This window comes from Xyrauchen texanus, chromosome 18 (assembly GCF_025860055.1).
Source record: "Xyrauchen texanus isolate HMW12.3.18 chromosome 18, RBS_HiC_50CHRs, whole genome shotgun sequence".
Lineage (NCBI taxonomy): Eukaryota > Metazoa > Chordata > Actinopteri > Cypriniformes > Catostomidae > Xyrauchen > Xyrauchen texanus.
Genome location: NC_068293.1, coordinates 4,861,119 through 4,878,421, shown reverse-complemented (window position 1 = coordinate 4,878,421; position 17,303 = coordinate 4,861,119). Strand labels below are relative to the sequence as shown.

The following is a 17,303-nucleotide window of genomic DNA, read 5'->3' as shown; positions in this document are numbered from 1 at the left end:
CAGGTGCATGCATGACAGATGCGTGAACTGATAACAGACAGTCCTGCCCAAAATCCATGCCATTGAGCAATTTTTGCAACACTGGCGGCAAAAAGTTTGGGATAACTTACAGATTTTGCTGTTTTGGAAGGAAATTGGTACTTTATTTCACCAAAGTGGCATTCAACTGATCACAAATTATAGTCAGGACATATGTGTAAAAATGGTGTAAAAACAGCACCATCACTATTTGAAAAAAGTTATTTTTGATCACATCTAGACAGCAGCATCACTCTAACACCTTATACTTTTGATACTAGAAAATCACTTGCCATTATATCAAACAGTTGAAAGCTATTTGGTTCATTACATGAAGCTTAACATTGTCTTTGTGTTTGTTTTTGAGTTGCCACAGTATACAATAGACTGGCATGTCTTAAGGTCAATATTCAGTAAGAAATGGCAAACAGCTTTCTCTAGAAACTCATCCGTCAATCATTGTTTTGAGGAATTAAGGCTATACGATGGTTGAAATTGCCAAAAAGATAAAAACTGAAAATTTCATACAAAAGGTGTACACAGTCTTCAAAGACAAGGACAAAAAGAAATGTCCTCAGCTGATAGCTTCATTGAATTCTACCCGCTCAATACAGTTTCATGTACAACAGTAAAGAGAAGACTCAGGAGGCCTTATGGGAAGAATTGCAAAGAAAAAGCCACTTTTGAAATAGAAAAACAAAAAGAAAAGGTTCGAGTGGGCAAAGAAACAGAGACATTGGACAACAGATAATTGGAAAAGAGTGTTATGGATCTTAAACCCATTGAGCTTTTGTGGGATCAGCTAGATTGTAAGGTGAGTGAGAAGTGCTTGACAAGACAGTCACATCTATGGCAAGTGCTACAGGAAGTGTGAGGTGAAATGTCACCTGAGTATCTGGACAAACTGACAGCTAGAATGTCAAGGATCTGCAAAGCGGTTATTGCTGCACATAGCAGATTTATTTAATGAGAACTCTTTGAACTAGTTTAAGACGTTCTAGTAAAAGTAATTTTTCACATTATTAATGTCCTGACTGTGATCAGTTGAAGCCACTTAAAAGTACCAATTTCTTTCCATAAGAGCAAAATCTGTACATTATTCCAAACTTTTGGCAGGCTGTTCAGGATTCTCAAAAAAAAAAAAAAAAAAAAAGTTTAGACTGATTTTAGTGTTCAAAACACAAGTTTTAAATGATAATTTCATAAGATACAGTGCAAAAAAATGTGGGGAGACCCACATTGACTCAAAGGCCCATCAGAGGTTTTACTTCCTTCACCAGCTGAGGAAGTTCAACCTGCCACAGGTGCTGCTGATACATTTCTACTCCGCAGTCAGAGTCTGTCCTCTGCACTTCAATAACTGTCAAGTTTGGTTCAGCGATGAAATCAGACATCAGAAGACTACAAAAAAGGACAGTTCAGACTGCTGAGAGGATTATTGGTTGCCCCTGCTCCCCTTCAAAAACTGTACACTTCCAGAGTGATGAAAAAGGCTGGTAAAATCACTCTGGACCCCACTCACCCTGCCCACTACCTTTTTGAACTGTTGCCTTCTGGCCGGCGCTACAGAGCACTGAGCACCAGAACCAACAGGCACAGGAACAGGTTTTTCCCTCAGGCCATCCATCTCATGAACAGTTAAAACTGCCTCATTGAGCAATAATTATGTGCAATACACAGTTTAAGTCTATTTATATTATCTAACATAACCACTTCTGCCATTGCAAAAAGTTTTATTTTTTATTTGCATGTACTGTACATAACATACTGTATTTTTGTACTTTATATAACAGATTTGTTTAGATTTGCACTACGTATGTATGTATGTATGAATGAAGGTGTGTGACGATGTACGTATATGTATAATTATATAGATCTTTATTATCCATGTCTTGCTGCTGTTTTTGTATTGTTGTGCACTGGAAGCTCCTTTCACAAAGACAAATTCCTTGTATGTGTAAGCAATACTTGGCAATAAAGCTGATTCTGAATAAATACACATCTGCTAGACAGAAGGGAAAGAGAAAAAGACCCAACAGTATACAAAAGTTTGATGTTTGATGTTAGCAGAAAACCTTGATGTTAAAAACCTCATACAAAACTCTTCATGTTCCAGACAGAGAGAGAGACGGAGTCCATACATGGAAGTTTAGGTTAGTTTAAGTATTCATGCAGTACAAGTTGATCATTCTCACTACTTTTCTATCTAATGTCAAACACCTCCCTTTAAATCTCTGTCTACCCCAATCTCATTCACAGTTTCTTTTTCTCTGTCTCCTTATTGCTCATAGGGCTTGTTTAACATTTAAGCTCTTGTCAAAGTCAGCTCTCCAGCTGTCCTGTCAAACACCTCATCTAATGAAGCTCCTCAGAAGTGAACAGCTAAAACTATACCTATACTCCTATACTACTCCATATTAAACAACTACTTCCATACTTCAATATTGGTCCTGCTAAAAAAAAAAAAAAAAAGAAAGTCTCTGTTTAGCTGTGAACATCCAGTCTGTTTGAACTGTTTAAATACTAGATTATCATAGATCGAGGAAAATATAATTATGAACTACGCTACATGTAGAGGGATTCTGTTTGTGGTTGTTTAATCTGGTGAATTCAAGCTGGGTAAGATATTTTTACAACAACAAATAATCAACCTGATTTAAAAAAACAAAGTTATTAGAAAAGCTTCATTGCTGAAAAGTCTTTATTTTCGCCCATTAATATAATTTCATTCAATTCTTTCCATGCATGTATGATGGAACAGATTTAAAAGTTATTATTCTTAGGTCATAACATCTAGAAAAAGCCCTGCGTGTATGACTGTGTGTGCTAACTGTAGTGGGAAAGGACCACATCTCCCACGCCACTCCATATTGGGCTATAAAAAAAGGAAGTACATATTTTGGAAACTTACTCTCTGTGGTTGGGGTAGAGGGCTTCCTGGTCCGTTTATCAGCTGTTGTGGAGACACTGGGATCTGAACACAGACGGATACAGAGAGAAAGAGCAAAAATTAGAAAAAAAAAAAAAAAGTCTCCCAAAAATTCCCAAATGGTCCAAACTGACTGTATTAGCAAGTAAATCCTTTGAGACCTTGTTGCCTTTTAAAGATCCAAAAATATCAAAGTCAATCCTGAGGTTGAAAAAAGGAAATTATTTGTTAAAACTGTGGAGGCTACTTTAAGGGAAACTGTATTAAATGTCCAAAAAAGTAACTGATCAAATTAAAGCACTTGACAGACTAATATGCCACCAATGAACATTTTTCCAGGTGAAGGTGTTGCTCTCCAAAGTTCCGTTAAGCAGGACAGAAAAATCTAGATACAACTGTCAACCATGTAAGTGCAAAATGGCTGAAGGGATGTGTCCTGCAAAGTGGGACAGAAAGACCTAGACACGGCCCTAGTTGAAACAGATCTGGACAAGACTTCAGGGACATGTCCTCCAAAGAAGGACAGAGAGATCTAGACAGGACAGTAGGGATTTTTCTGTAAGGCAGGACAGAGAGGTCTAAAGGGAATTGTTTGGACGTGTCTTGTAAATTGAGAATGATCTAAAAGGTGAATGTATGGACAGGAAAGATAAATCTAAAGATGGCTGTGGGGACATGTCCTGCAAGGTGATCAGAGGTCTAGATATGGCTGTCAGGAAAGGGAGATAAGATGGCTGTGGGGACATGTCCTGCAAGGTGATCAGAGGTCTAGATATGGCTGTCAGGAAAGGGAGATAAGATGGCTGTGAGGACATGTCCTGCAAGGTGAGACAGAGAAGTCTAGAGATGGTTGTCAGGACAGAGAGATCTAGAGATGGATGTGGTAACATGTCTGGCAAGGTGAGACAGAGATCTAGAGAAGTCTGTAGGAGCATGTGATGTATGGTAGGACAAAGTGGTGTAGAGACCACCGTGGGGCCATGTCCTGCAAGGTGAGACACAGATTTCTAAAGACAGCCATAGGCAATATAACCTGTACAATGGGACAGAGTGAACTAAATAAAGATTTCATGATTGTAGGGGCATGTCATGTAGGGTGGGCCAGAGTAGTCTAGAGATGCCTGTAGGGACATGTCTGGCAATGTGAGAGAGATCTAAAGACAACCATAGGGCTATAACCTGTAAAATGGGACAGAGCGAACTAGAGAAAGCTTTCAAGACAGAAAGATCTAGAGATGGCTGTGGGGACATGACCTGCAAAGCAGGACAGAGCTCTTGGGACATGTTAGAGACGATATGCAGCCTGAGCTGGTCAATTACCGGAAACTGCAGGAAACTCTGGGGAAAGAGTCACACTGCCCAACCCAAAACAGACAAACCATAATGTCTCTGTCCTGACAGACATATCTAGACCTCCCGCTCATATTTCCTGAGAAACCAGAATTATGGAAAATCAGAACTTAAATTTGTATCTCTGTACGATACAAAACCTTAAGGTTCATGGTATAAACATTTCCAGAAATGCATCTTCTAAACATTGAAAATAACAATACTAGTCACAGTGTAACTTTACACATCTCTCATACAGCCAAGTGTGCTGGTGTGTGTGATGCTCACCTTCCACCAGGACCATGCAGGAACATTCTGCTTTGCCCTCGCTGCTCTCTGCTCTGCACACATACTGCCCTTCATCTTCAAGAAGAGCTTTATCAATACTCAGAGAGCACTGACCACCTACTGATACACACAAACATTTAATGTCATGCCTTTAAAGATTCAGGGTTAAATACATTAAAGCTGAAGTCAATAATAAATATTATATTCTATGTTCAAATCTACTCTCCCAGATTGATTTGCAGAGACAGCTAAAAGTACTTCAAGTCATTTGGTAGGTTGATTCCCTTTAAGAGAGTAAACACTGTGCCTTTGCAGCACTATCAACTCTGTTTGAATAAGCATCCAAACAAGCCTGACAGAGCAGCACTGGTTCAACCAATAGCATGAGTTTGGCTCTGAATAACCGGTTTATTTGACCAATGGAGGATGGGGAGTGTAAAGTTAACTTATTTTAAATCAGTCATTATTAGTACATGTAAAGTCTTGAAATGTTTAATCAAATTTATTTTTTAACTAAACAAACACACAAATAAAAATAAAATCAACAAAACACAAAAAGAAACAAAACAGAAAACACAAAACAAAAATGCAACACAAAACACTTAAAATAAAAATTGTTGATAGTTGTGCACTTGTAATGGAAGTCTATGGGGCAATCGAAAGATGTTGTCGATAAAGCTTTAATAGTATTTAAGCCAGAATATTTCTATAAGGCATACATGTATATTCAGAGTTTTAAAGTATAAAGGTTCGGTTTTTAAATCCCTTAATTCTTTTGCCACTCCTATACTAAGTGATGGAGAAAAAAAGACAAGGACAACACACAGGGCAGCTCATGACTCAGGAACAGAGCTGGACAGACACGACCTCTGTTTCTTTTCTCTGCACATCCCGAGATCATGACCACTGACTGCCCCAAAACATAACACCATGACAAACCCTCATCCAACCACAAGCCGGTCCTTCTATTATATCTGAGTGTTATGTAACCAAAGTAAAATACAGTAACAACAAATAGAATACAACTGAATCTTGATTAATAAAAGCTACTATGTGAATGAATCACAAATACTCACGTTACTTTAACTACTTTTCCCCAAGAATTGTACTTTGTTTAAAAATGGTATACTTTTACTTGAGTATATTTTAAGTGCTGTAACTCTTTTACTGCGCTATTTTCCCACCGTCTGGGTTCGCCACTTCCCTGTCCTTATTTTATTCATAGTCTTGTGACTCCCTTCAAATCAAAACACAAATAAAAAAACTTGAACGGCAGCTGCAGATCTGGCACAAACTGTGGAGAATGCCTCAAGCACAGTTTACATCTGAACATCTCAGCCGCACCTGAAAGGGATTTTTGCAGGCCAATTGCTTGTCATCCAAGTTTAAATTGCTCAAGCCAGATATCAGCATTAATCCTGCCTCTAATTTGAAGAAACATATAGAAGTAAATTTCATATTTCCGCTTACTAGATTGTGTGTCTATAACATAGCCTGTAATTTAACTATTACTGAGATTATTAGGCTGTTTGATTGACAGGTTGTTGATGTTTGAGCACTAATGCAGCCTAAATGATCAAATACACTTCATAATTCTGCCAGTGCCCGTCTTGAGGCATTAATGTAAACGCAATCATTCATGTCTAAAGTGAATTTAAACAGTGCAACAAAAAGCGTATTTGAATCAAAATGTTGAACTTGAAGTGTACATGTAAACAAATTGAGCACTGTCTAGTATATGTCATATAAAGGCTATTAATCAAACAATAACAAGCAAACGAGAAAACCCCTCACTACTTTTGGCTCAATAACTAGAGTACATTAAAAGTATTAATGTAATAGAATACAGTGACATTTTTTGAAACTATTGTTCATTTTTTAATACTGACCCCAGATGTAGAGAGAGTGTTAATTGGTTTAATAAATTACCAGGAAAGTAGATTATAAAATAATTTATAATTATGCCTTTATAAAGATAGAAAAGTAGCAACATTTGTAGAGCAATACTTCAGCAGAACATTCCACCAGTCACAAACTTCAGAAAACTGTGCATCATGCATTAGAATGAGAACTATTTCTGGGCGTAAAAGATACAAGAACTAAGTCAAATGTTGAACATTGCATCTCAAGAGGACAATGTGGCCCCCATGTGCTATTCTCTTATCATTTACTCACCCTCATGCCATCGGTCTAGGACTTACTTTCTTCAGAACACAAATTATGATTTTTAAAAGTACTTCAACTCTGTATGTCCATTCAATGTAAGTGAAGCGGTGCCAAAATTGACGCTCCAAAAAGCACAAAAGCAGCTTAAAAGTAAAACATACAACTCCAGTGGTTTAATCCATGACTTCAGAATTGATATGACAGGTGTGGGTGAGAAAACGATCAATATATTTAACTTAAATTCTTCTCTCTGTCCAGTAGGTGGCAATATTCATGAAGAATGTGAATCACCAAATACAAGGTCAAAGTTAAAGTGGAGATTGACTGAGCATGGAGGAGAATTAACAGTAAAACGGAATTAAATATTGATCTTTTTCTCACCACAATCACATCTGAAGACATGGATTAAACCACTGGAGGCACATGGATTAACTACTTTTATGCTGATTTGTGGAGCTTCAATATTTTAGCACCAGTTCACTTTCATTGTATGGACCAAAAGAACTGAAATATTCTTCAAAAATCTTAATTTGACTTTTCTTTCTTCTGCAGAAAACAAACACATACAGGATGGCATGAGGGTGAGTAAAATGAGATAATTTAATTATTCCTTTTTAAGCATGATACTGTACCACACAACTCTCCCCATGCCTGCTCTACCACCTCTATTGTGCAGGACATGACGTGCCCAGTGATCCTGCTTATTTAGCATTTTTTTGCATTCCTTGCATTGTTTGAACATGTTTTATGCACAACAATAACACTGTTGCCATTAAGGGAAATTTAGACCCTACACAAACTGATTTTAATGTAATTGTTTCATTACGATTTAAAATGGTGATCAGTGTATTGAAAATAACCTTTTAATCTTCATTTCTGTTATCATGTCTTCAATTTATTTTTTGGAATCAGATTCATGTATTTATCATAGATAAGTGATGTATTTTAAAAGTTGGCATACAGTGTTCAACTCTGTTCTCAATACTCATGAGTACTTTTAAATGAGCTACTCTTTTACTCTTACTTGAGTAGTTTTTAGGACAGCTACTTTCACCACACACACACAATTTTAATAAGTAACAGGACTTCTACTTGAGTATGATTTTTCAGTACTCTTTCCAACCCTGTGTTTAGATACTAGAAATATCTGTTATCCCAGCATGCATATACTGTATGCAAAATAACAGTTGGGAAAATATAACATCTTAATATGAAACACTGACCCTCATTGGCAATAACGATGAATTTGGATGGTTTGATTAGTTTCCCATCAAGGGTCCACGTCACTTTGGCAGGAGATTCAGATGAAAGTTGGCACTGCAGATGCAAAGGTTCTCCATCCAGTACAGTGACATCACTCAGTGTCTGTGTGAACACAGGCTCTTTCCTTCCACCTGCTCTTGATTTCTCTTGCATCCCTCCATCCACACAATTCACATCATTCACCTTTCCTTTGCAGTCTTTGAGAGCTGGACTTTCTCCATTCCTGTCGTGGCTTGGTTGTTTTTTCTTGTTTCCCAACACTGATCTGAAGTCAACAGCTTCATGTTTGTTGGATTGTGTTTTCACAAACGATCCAGGACCAGCTTTTGGACAAGAGGTTCCCTTCTTTCCCAGCACTGCTCTAAAGTCCACCTGATGAGGCACGTTGACCTTGCGTTCCTCCTCTGTCTGGGTCTTGGGCTTGATCTGACGTTGAAGGTTCCCCCTGAAGTCCATCTGCTCGGCCGTGATCTCCTTCAGATCTTCCTCCGAGACACTCTTTGTGGTGACCTTGCGGCCAAGCACAGTTCTGAAGTTGATCTGTTCAGCCTCCTGCTGTCGGATCTGGTCTTCTCGATGCTGTTTGGTCTCTACACACCTTTTGAGAAGACCTCGGGTGGTGCTGGGCTCCTCTTCCTCCCAATCCTGACTGTCGTGTTCCCGCAGTGGCTCAGAGCACGATTCAGCAGGGCAGGGAGTTTCTCGCTGTCCTCCCCTGTTTGGCGCAGTGCTCTCCACCCCTAGGCTGCAACAGGAAGAGTGGAGAAAAAAAATCCAGATATGTTTAAAGCCTTTGCTAGCTTAGCCCTCACTGGAGAGCAGTTTAATGAAGGAGAGAGTTAGTTTCAGACGACAGAGTTGCATCAGATGACTTCAGAGGCCTTATAGGGAAATGAGCCCAGAATGGGCCCCTAGACTAACCCACGCTCCTCTCTAGACAACAGCACAGCCGAGTGAGGAAGCATAAACAGAGTGTTTGTTATATAGAGATTATGTAGATATAGTGCAGGGGTAAAGAGGGCAGGGACTGTAAATATAATCTTGGGGCGTGAGCAAGAACAGGAGGAGATTGTACCATTTATGAGAATCATCAGCAGACAGGATGGGGTCCTTGCTGATGTGCAGTGGGGCCACTGATCTGCACTCTCCTACTTTATTCCTGAGAACAACATTACACACTTTTAAACTGGAAGTTTGAGGTAAACTGGGGAATTTAAGAAAATGAGGAACTAATGATTGCACTTCCATGCTACAGCATAAATGTCCTGTGTGCAAAGGTTTTACTTTGAAAATTACATGAGAATTACCAACAAATTAAAAGATGAATTTATATGATATGAGCAATCAAACATGGGAGTAAAAAAATACTCCATGATATATATAGACTGCTTTACAATTTAATCAGCGTATCTTCAATATCATACATTTTTTGTATTAAAGTGATGAGAATTTGAGTGTAAAATCTGCCTAGCTGTCATGAATAAATGAAATTAGCAATTAATTCATTAATATAGTCATGATGCAAAAATAGGCTTCAGTGCAGTGTACTGTATATGCAAATATAATGTCTTGTTTTTTCTGGATTTAAAATATTTTAAATAAAAAAAAAGTTTGGAACAATTTGACCCGAAACACATAATTTGGTTATTTTAGTTAAAAAAAAAAAAAAAGATCAAATTGTTAGCAATTTACAGACAAACTAATACACTATGATTCTCTTTACTGCAATAAATGTTTCCCCTCCACTACATATACATACATAGTGTATATATACATAGTATATATATATATATATATATATATAATTTCAGCAATGAGAATATGCTTAATTGTAAATAACCACAATCCTAAAATAGGCTTCATTTTCTTACAAAGTAAATTTGTCTTTAGAAATTGATAATAAAAACTTAGATATTTTTATTGTAGTAGAGTAAAAAAATAATACTGTATTACAAATTATAGTGTATTCATTTAGATTGTCTGAAAATTGAAAGAGCGATTTGACCAATATTTTTTTTTACAGTTTGTCAAAACATTTTTTTAATGAAGAGTCTTGGTCTAGTTGTTAACAATAAACTAATATAAACACTCCATTAACCCTCACTCACTCACCTCACTCACCTCACTCCTGAAATATGACCCGTGCAGGCTAATTTTTTTACTCAGTGTCAAAAAAACTATACAACAAAATCTTGTCTTAAACTGAGCCAACAATATTGTAACATGCATTACAAACAAAACATTTCAAACAAGATTTCAGTTGCAAAACTTCCTACTTGAGATAAATCTCATAATTTCCATCATGATGCGTCTTCACTTTTCTGATGAGTAGTGACACCACATCTTCCTTCTGCAGGATCTCAAAGTCTCCACCACCACATATCACCTGACCATCTTTCATCCAGAGGAATTCTGGGAAGGGGTCACCAGCAATGGCACAGGAGAGTAGAGCGTGTTGACCCAGACTGGCAGAACAGGACTTTGGTTTAGTGATGAACCAGGGCTGAACTCCATCCTGAGGCTCTGTCGACAACAAAGCAAAAGATTTATGTTTGTATTTGATAATTATCACAACTAAATTAATTTAATATTTTTAAACAAAAGGACAAATTTCTAGATCACTCATATGAATTTGATAGTGTTTGCAATTGGAAAAATCTCTCTCAACATTAGGATTAAAGATGATCAGTTCTATTTTTACCATGGCCACAAAAAAGATTCAGACATTTAAGACTCACTTAAAAAAGCAATTAAGTCACTTCATTAGATAAAAATTATTAATTCCATATTTTCTTATCTCATGCAATAACATCTATAACAGGAAGATATCATTGTACCTTGTACAGTGAGTGAGGCCTCAGTCCGAGCCCCTCCAGCCTCATTCCACACCTCGCAGGTGTATGTGCCCGTGTCCTCAGGAAACACTTCCTGTATGAAGAGAGTACACCGACTCTCCTTCCTCTCAAAGTGGAAGTCCTCTGACTCCTGGATCTCTTTTCCGTTATGCAGCCAGACCACCTCAGGGGGAGGATTTCCTACATTAAACACACACATCACACTTGCAAATGATTGAGCAAATTAGAAACTATGAATGGAGGTCAGTGGGGCACAAATAAAGAACAATGAACAGCACTGACTCCCACAGCGTCATATACATTTATAATGGAGCACAACAATGACTACTGACTTTTCAACTGCTTTGGTTCCAGAAGTATTTTTCAAATTTATTTTCTCCTTGGAGAATTGAAACCGTTTCAATAAAAAGTTCAAAGCCATGAACCAACCAGCTCTGAGATGAATTACAAACTTTGATTTGCAGTAATAACAGATACAAAAATCAGAAAGACTTGACATCTTTTATTAGGGAATTAACTGCTTGTCCCATGAAGCACTGTAAATTTTGCAATCCAATTAAAAGTTATGGAACAATATTAATTTTAAATAAATGCATCTATATAAAACAAGTTCGTTAAATTATTCAGATAGAAACAAGTAGTTGGCATAGGAAGTTCGCAAGTCCTGAGGTTTGACATCATATACTCCATTCAAAACCATTTAACAAAATACTTTGCTTTATTATTATTATTATTATTATTATTATTATTATTATTATTAAAGCAACACTGAATATTTATACCACAGGACTATTCAAATAAACAAGAGAAGGCAAAAAGTTGATTAAAAAAAAGAAAATTAACAGAAATGGTGAACATTACATTTTAACCTAAAATCATATTGATTTTAAAGACCATAGACAAAATTTATGATCTTTGAGAAAATCAACATATGAACTCTCACAATTAGTATCTCTTCCTGAGGCACCACACTCCACTGAGCGAAGATTGCAAATTCACACCTCATTGTTGCCCTTCCACATCTGTCCCATTCTCTCCCCTCTCCTCCTCCCCTTCAGCTCAGAATCACCTCAAACTCACCCAAGATCTGTATGTAATCAAATATCATAACTGATGTATACAAATAAATGTAACTAGGCATGTTTGGTATCATTTAAAATGTATCAGCGTGACTGGTATAATGGTCTTTCCCAGGTTGGTAAAACGAATGGTAACAAAGATATAAGGTTGAACCCCCTCATTGCCTGCATGTTAATAAGGTTAAAACCCAGGAAGCCAAGAACCCATTCACCCCCAAATTCTCATTGTTTAAAAGATAATACCATCTGTTACACAATGTTTATTCTGTGTAGATATTTAAGGAAAGCTGGCCCTGAGCTCGAAGAGTCTGTAGTCAGATTATCCCACACAATTGATGCGTGTGGTTTTAAAATAGGGATTCTGTAAGCCAGATCTCCAATGCTTTGCCGTTGTATGTAGTTTTCCATTGTCAGTTATGTCTCTTGATTCTTATGTTGTTTTAGTAATGTTTGTTTATTCTGATTATCTGTGAAATTGGGTTTTATTTGAATCAGTGTATCCTACCGGACAAATACATTTTTATTCGATTAATTCTGAATTTCTCTGCAATCATTGTGATAGGGTACAAACCACCCAGGACCACCAGGTAGGACAGCCACCTAGGACAGCCAAGTAAGATTTTAATTTAATTAACTTTATTAAAGGAAAAACCACCCAGAACAACCAGGAGGAGAAAGCTCCTCCCATCTTAGTGAGTTATATGTACCTGGCTAAGTTGCAATTTTGTCTGGTTATGAGACCAGATGATATTAATGAACCCTACAAGAACAGAGCTTTAATATAGGAGAAAACCACCCAGGACAACCAAGTAGGACAACCGGGTAGGAGAAAGAGAATTTAGAGTAATCAATAACTTTAAAGCTCTTTCTTTCTGATTATTCTTTTAATATAACATTTTAATCTAAATTAGAGGTCAATTTTAAATTGGAGTCAGATAAAATTAATAACAGAATCAATTTGTGAAGTGTAAATTAATAATAATAATTGCTTCACTTCAGCACTCAGGAAAGACCTTCAAAAAGGGCAATCTATTGAAGTTCCACTTTACACTGTTGAGATCTCTTGCCGAAATGGAGTGCAGCAGTCTGTCTCTGGATGTAAAACATCATTCATTTATTTGCATAGGGGAATTTATTTTTAACACCGACTTAAAGGCGGGTGCAGACTAAATGTTTGGCCACGATTCTACCATCTGAGACCAATTTCGGGAATCCTAAAGGATTTCTCTCGTCGCAGGGCAAAATCGGCAATTTTACAACGTTTAGTGTGACATGTTCACAGACGGCCGATTAATAGCCTTTGCGATGAGCTTCAGCCTCTGAAGAAATTTGGGCAGTGTCTGAAATTTAGCATCGCAGCCGTATAGTGTGAATGCTATTACGGCGGGATGAGATATTCCACTCCTCTCGCACCCTAATTCACTTGGAAAGAAACCTGCTCCGTGTTTACATCACCATAGCAGCAACATTTGTGCCCATTTAATCACTCTGCTCAAGCACTTTCAATGTTTTTTTATTTTTTTCATTTTACTTTTGAATTTCACATTTTATTTAAAAATAAATAAAAATTTTAAAGGTTGAACAATTAATACTGGTAAGTATTTATGGGATGTTTTAATCCAAATCAGAAAAAAAAAGGATACAATTATAGAAACTATATCAAATTTGTGCATCATCCATAGGGAATTTATAAGTGTGATATACTATCAGCCTTTATGAATTGTTCGAAATTTTGCATGGACAAGGTTACTAATCTAAAAGAGGAAAGGGATGTACAATAACCCACCTTTTCCACCTTGTTTTCTCCAATGTGAATGGAAAGGTTTGTCATTTTTCGCCACAAGTCTTTATTTGCACAACTAATATTTGCTTGTGGTAGCTCATTATTACTGTACGCTATACGCTACCTCCTGCACTCACATTCATTCTCAACATCAGCGTCCTTCTGATTATCAGATTACCAGTTATGTGCTTCGACCACTACACCACCACCTCCACGATAATGCTGATGTACTGTCTTTCAGAGGGAGAGAGAAAAATATGCTCCTCCATGGCTGCTTCCCTTCTATTCCGCAACACTGTCGTGACTTAAGTCACGTTCACTGATCGTGACAATTGGGACCACAGTCAGCTACGATGTATATCGTGCAGTCTGACATAACATCGCACAGTGTGCCATGGTGATATCAATGTGTTCAGACCGTACAGTCTGACAAGTAACAATCGTAAAGGACCATTTTAAATCATACAGTGTGCACCCGCCATTATAAACCCTTAAAAGACAGATCTACCATGAGTTCTGAGGTTGTATTTCAACTTCTGTATTTTAAACTTCGTTAAATAGTGGAATATCCACCAGAGAATTGTAGGAAAAAAAGCGCACAAAAGAGCTCAGCAGTAACCGCCCACTTATCACACACTGTTAATGACACAATTGAGTAGGTTCTCCCTACACTCACAAACTACTTGGACATTTTGCAATAACATTAAAAATATATAAGTCTCTCTAATTATAATAAATAACTTAGTTGTTTTACATAGTTTTTAATTTGATTAAGTCATTCGCAATGTTTCATGGGATTAGTTCATTCCCTTTTTAATGACGTTAATTTAAGTTTTGAAAACTGTTTAGTCTCAGATTAAAGTTTGTAATATTATAATTCACCTCGGAGATGGCTGGTTTTGTTTATGGCTTACAACTCTTTATTATGGATTTTATGAAATCCCTATGGAAGAAATGAATGGGAAAAACACAGTCTATTTCTGCTTTTGAGGTGACTGATTTCTCTGATTGGTGGATCTCACCTCAGGATTCTGTCTATGTATTTTATTAAAATGAACTACACAACACATTTACGGTGAAGTTGAAATCACACTGACTTATGGATCCTACACAAGCATTATCGCTTCACAACCTCAGTTCATGTTAGGTTCGGTCTTGAAAGGTTTGTATACCGTCGGTGTCCGATGAAAAACACGTATCTCCACTTTTGGCAATTTCGATTATTTACCATAGATGGAATGCACAAAATTACCTCTTACTGTTTGAACTGTGCATCGAAACGGGCAATTAAAATGTTTTGCTTAAATATCTCCACTGGCCTTGAAGTTTCTATCAAAACCTGCGTATGTCCCCGCCCTTGAATTTTGGCTGTGTAGTGAATAGATTGCCTATATCGCACTGGCTATGTGTTTTCTCTTACAACAAAGCCATTCATGCTTGCACAATGTAAAGAGGCTTTAAAAAGTAGACTATACCAGCCATATACCGTTGCCAGATTTCAATTTTCCTGAAACTGAGTGAAAGCTAATTCTGAAAACGCAACTCGAAAACACAGTCCTCAACAACCGGACTAGAAAAACTAGTCATAAAACTGATTGTGATCTATAATAGTAAGTGAAAGCTCAGATTATATAATAATACCATGTATGTCCACATTCTAAGTCTAAATACTGAACAGTTCACCAATAGATGAGTGATGATAGAATCCTATTAATGGTGCCAAGCCTGTCTAATAAATGTTATTTTTGATTCATTTTGTAGGATTGTTTATGCTCTTGAAAATCAATTTTTTGGAGATACATGATTCATCAGACAGCGACAATGTAAAAAATCTATTCTGTATGAAGAATATGAATGTCATTGTTTCTTAATCCTAATGTTGCGCTCTATAATATAAAAAAACGGTTTTTATTTTTTTTTCATATGACTGCAGCAAAGACAAAAGACATCTGAAATAAAATGTTCATGCAAATGCTCAGTGTGGTCAAGAAGTCAGGAGAACCCTCAGAGGCTGCCCGCTATACAGGAAGTGCAAACAATTATATAATCACCCCCACACACAAAATCACAGACACTAAAAGGACACACGCACACACACACACGCAGAGTTAAAATGATCCCTCATAGGGGAATACAGAGGAAATTCCATTCATGTCAGCTAAACACAACAAAAGCTGCTCAATACACAGAATCTGCTGAGATACACAGAACAGATTGGGGACCATTTTAAAAGCACCTAATAATATGAACAGAACGGACCATGGACGTGTATAACTAGATGATTTGCAATGGTGTCATTAATAAATCAGGGCTCGCGAGGGCAAAAATGCTTTCGTTGTGAAATCCTCTTTATAACTTATGTTGACATTTGAAATATTTCTTCCACTTAAGGCACTTTTGGCAGTGTGAACTTAAGTAAAAAGACAAAAAAAATGTCCCACTCTAACTAGATGTTTTTCCCATCTACTAAACAATGTCCAGCAATGCATGTACATTCATTTTAAAGTATTTGTCATTTTCTGAAAGTCATAAAAAAAAAAAAAATCCCATCACAGCGTCATTTCCAGCACATCTCAAATTCTGTATCGTGTTTAATAGAAGTCTGTGCACAACTCTTGGACAACGGTCTTGATGCGGTTAAGTTAATGGTTACATTATGTATTCTAAAAACTCAATGAAATCATATAAACTGAGAAACATCCCTTTTTCAGGCCACTGTATTTTAAATATAATTTTGAAAAAAAATCTAAATAATTTACAAATCTTTATTGTAAAGGGTTTAAACAATGTTTTCCATGCTTGTTCAATGAACCATAAAACATTTCTGAACATGCACCAGTGGAACGGTCATTAAGACACTAACAGCTTACAGATGGTAGGCAATTAATGTCACAGTTTTAAAGCGTTAGGACACTAAAGAGACCTTTCTACTGACTCTGAAAACCACCAAAAGAAAGATGCCCAGGGTCCCTGCTCATCTGCGTTAACATGCCTTAGGCAAGCTGCATGGAGGCATGAGGACTGCAGATGTGGCCAGGGCAAGTGGCAGACCACGTATAACACCTGCACAGGATCGGTACATCTGAATATCACACCTGCGGGATAGCGACAGGTACGATGGCAACAACTGCCAGTTACACCAGGATGCACAATCCCTCCGTCAGTGCTCAAACGGTCTGCAATAGGCTTAGAAAAGCTGGACTGAGGGCTTGTAGGCCTGTTGTAAGCAGATCCTTACCAGACATCACCGGCAACAACATCGCCTATGGGCACAAACCCACCATAGCTGGACCAGACAGGACTGGCAAAAAGTGCTCTTCACTGACAAGTCGTGGTTTTGTCTCACCAAGGGTGATGGAACTTTATTGTTGAAGGAATGAGTTACACCGAGGCCTGTATTCTGGAGCAGGATCGATTTGGATGGAGGGTCCGTCGTGGTCTGGGGCAGTGTCACAGCATCATCGCACTGAGCTTGTTGTCAGTGCAGGCAATCTCAACGTTGTGCATTACAGGGAAGACATCTTCCTCGACTCATGTGGTACCCTTCCTGCAGGCTCATCCTGACATGACCCTCCAGCATGACAATGCCACCA

General features: G+C 37.5%; 1 protein-coding gene across 3 annotated transcripts in view; it reads right to left on the bottom strand.

Moving 5' to 3' along the window:
- The window catches only part of mylka (myosin, light chain kinase a), a 117,017-nt gene that overhangs the window by 24,060 nt on the left and 75,654 nt on the right, over positions 1–17,303 (bottom strand). Inside the window, exons 13-18 of one of the 3 annotated variants that reach the window (XM_052148006.1) lie at positions 10,831–11,028; positions 10,270–10,516; positions 9,069–9,152; positions 7,954–8,738; positions 4,565–4,684; positions 2,930–2,992 (exon numbers count right to left, since the gene is read on the bottom strand). In XM_052148006.1, coding sequence (XP_052003966.1) covers positions 2,930–2,992; positions 4,565–4,684; positions 7,954–8,738; positions 9,069–9,152; positions 10,270–10,516; positions 10,831–11,028 — 1,497 coding nt within the window. The remainder of the gene's footprint in view (positions 1–2,929; positions 2,993–4,564; positions 4,685–7,953; positions 8,739–9,068; positions 9,153–10,269; positions 10,517–10,830; positions 11,029–17,303) is intronic. The other 2 variants (XM_052148007.1, XM_052148008.1) reach the window with 2 other exon arrangements.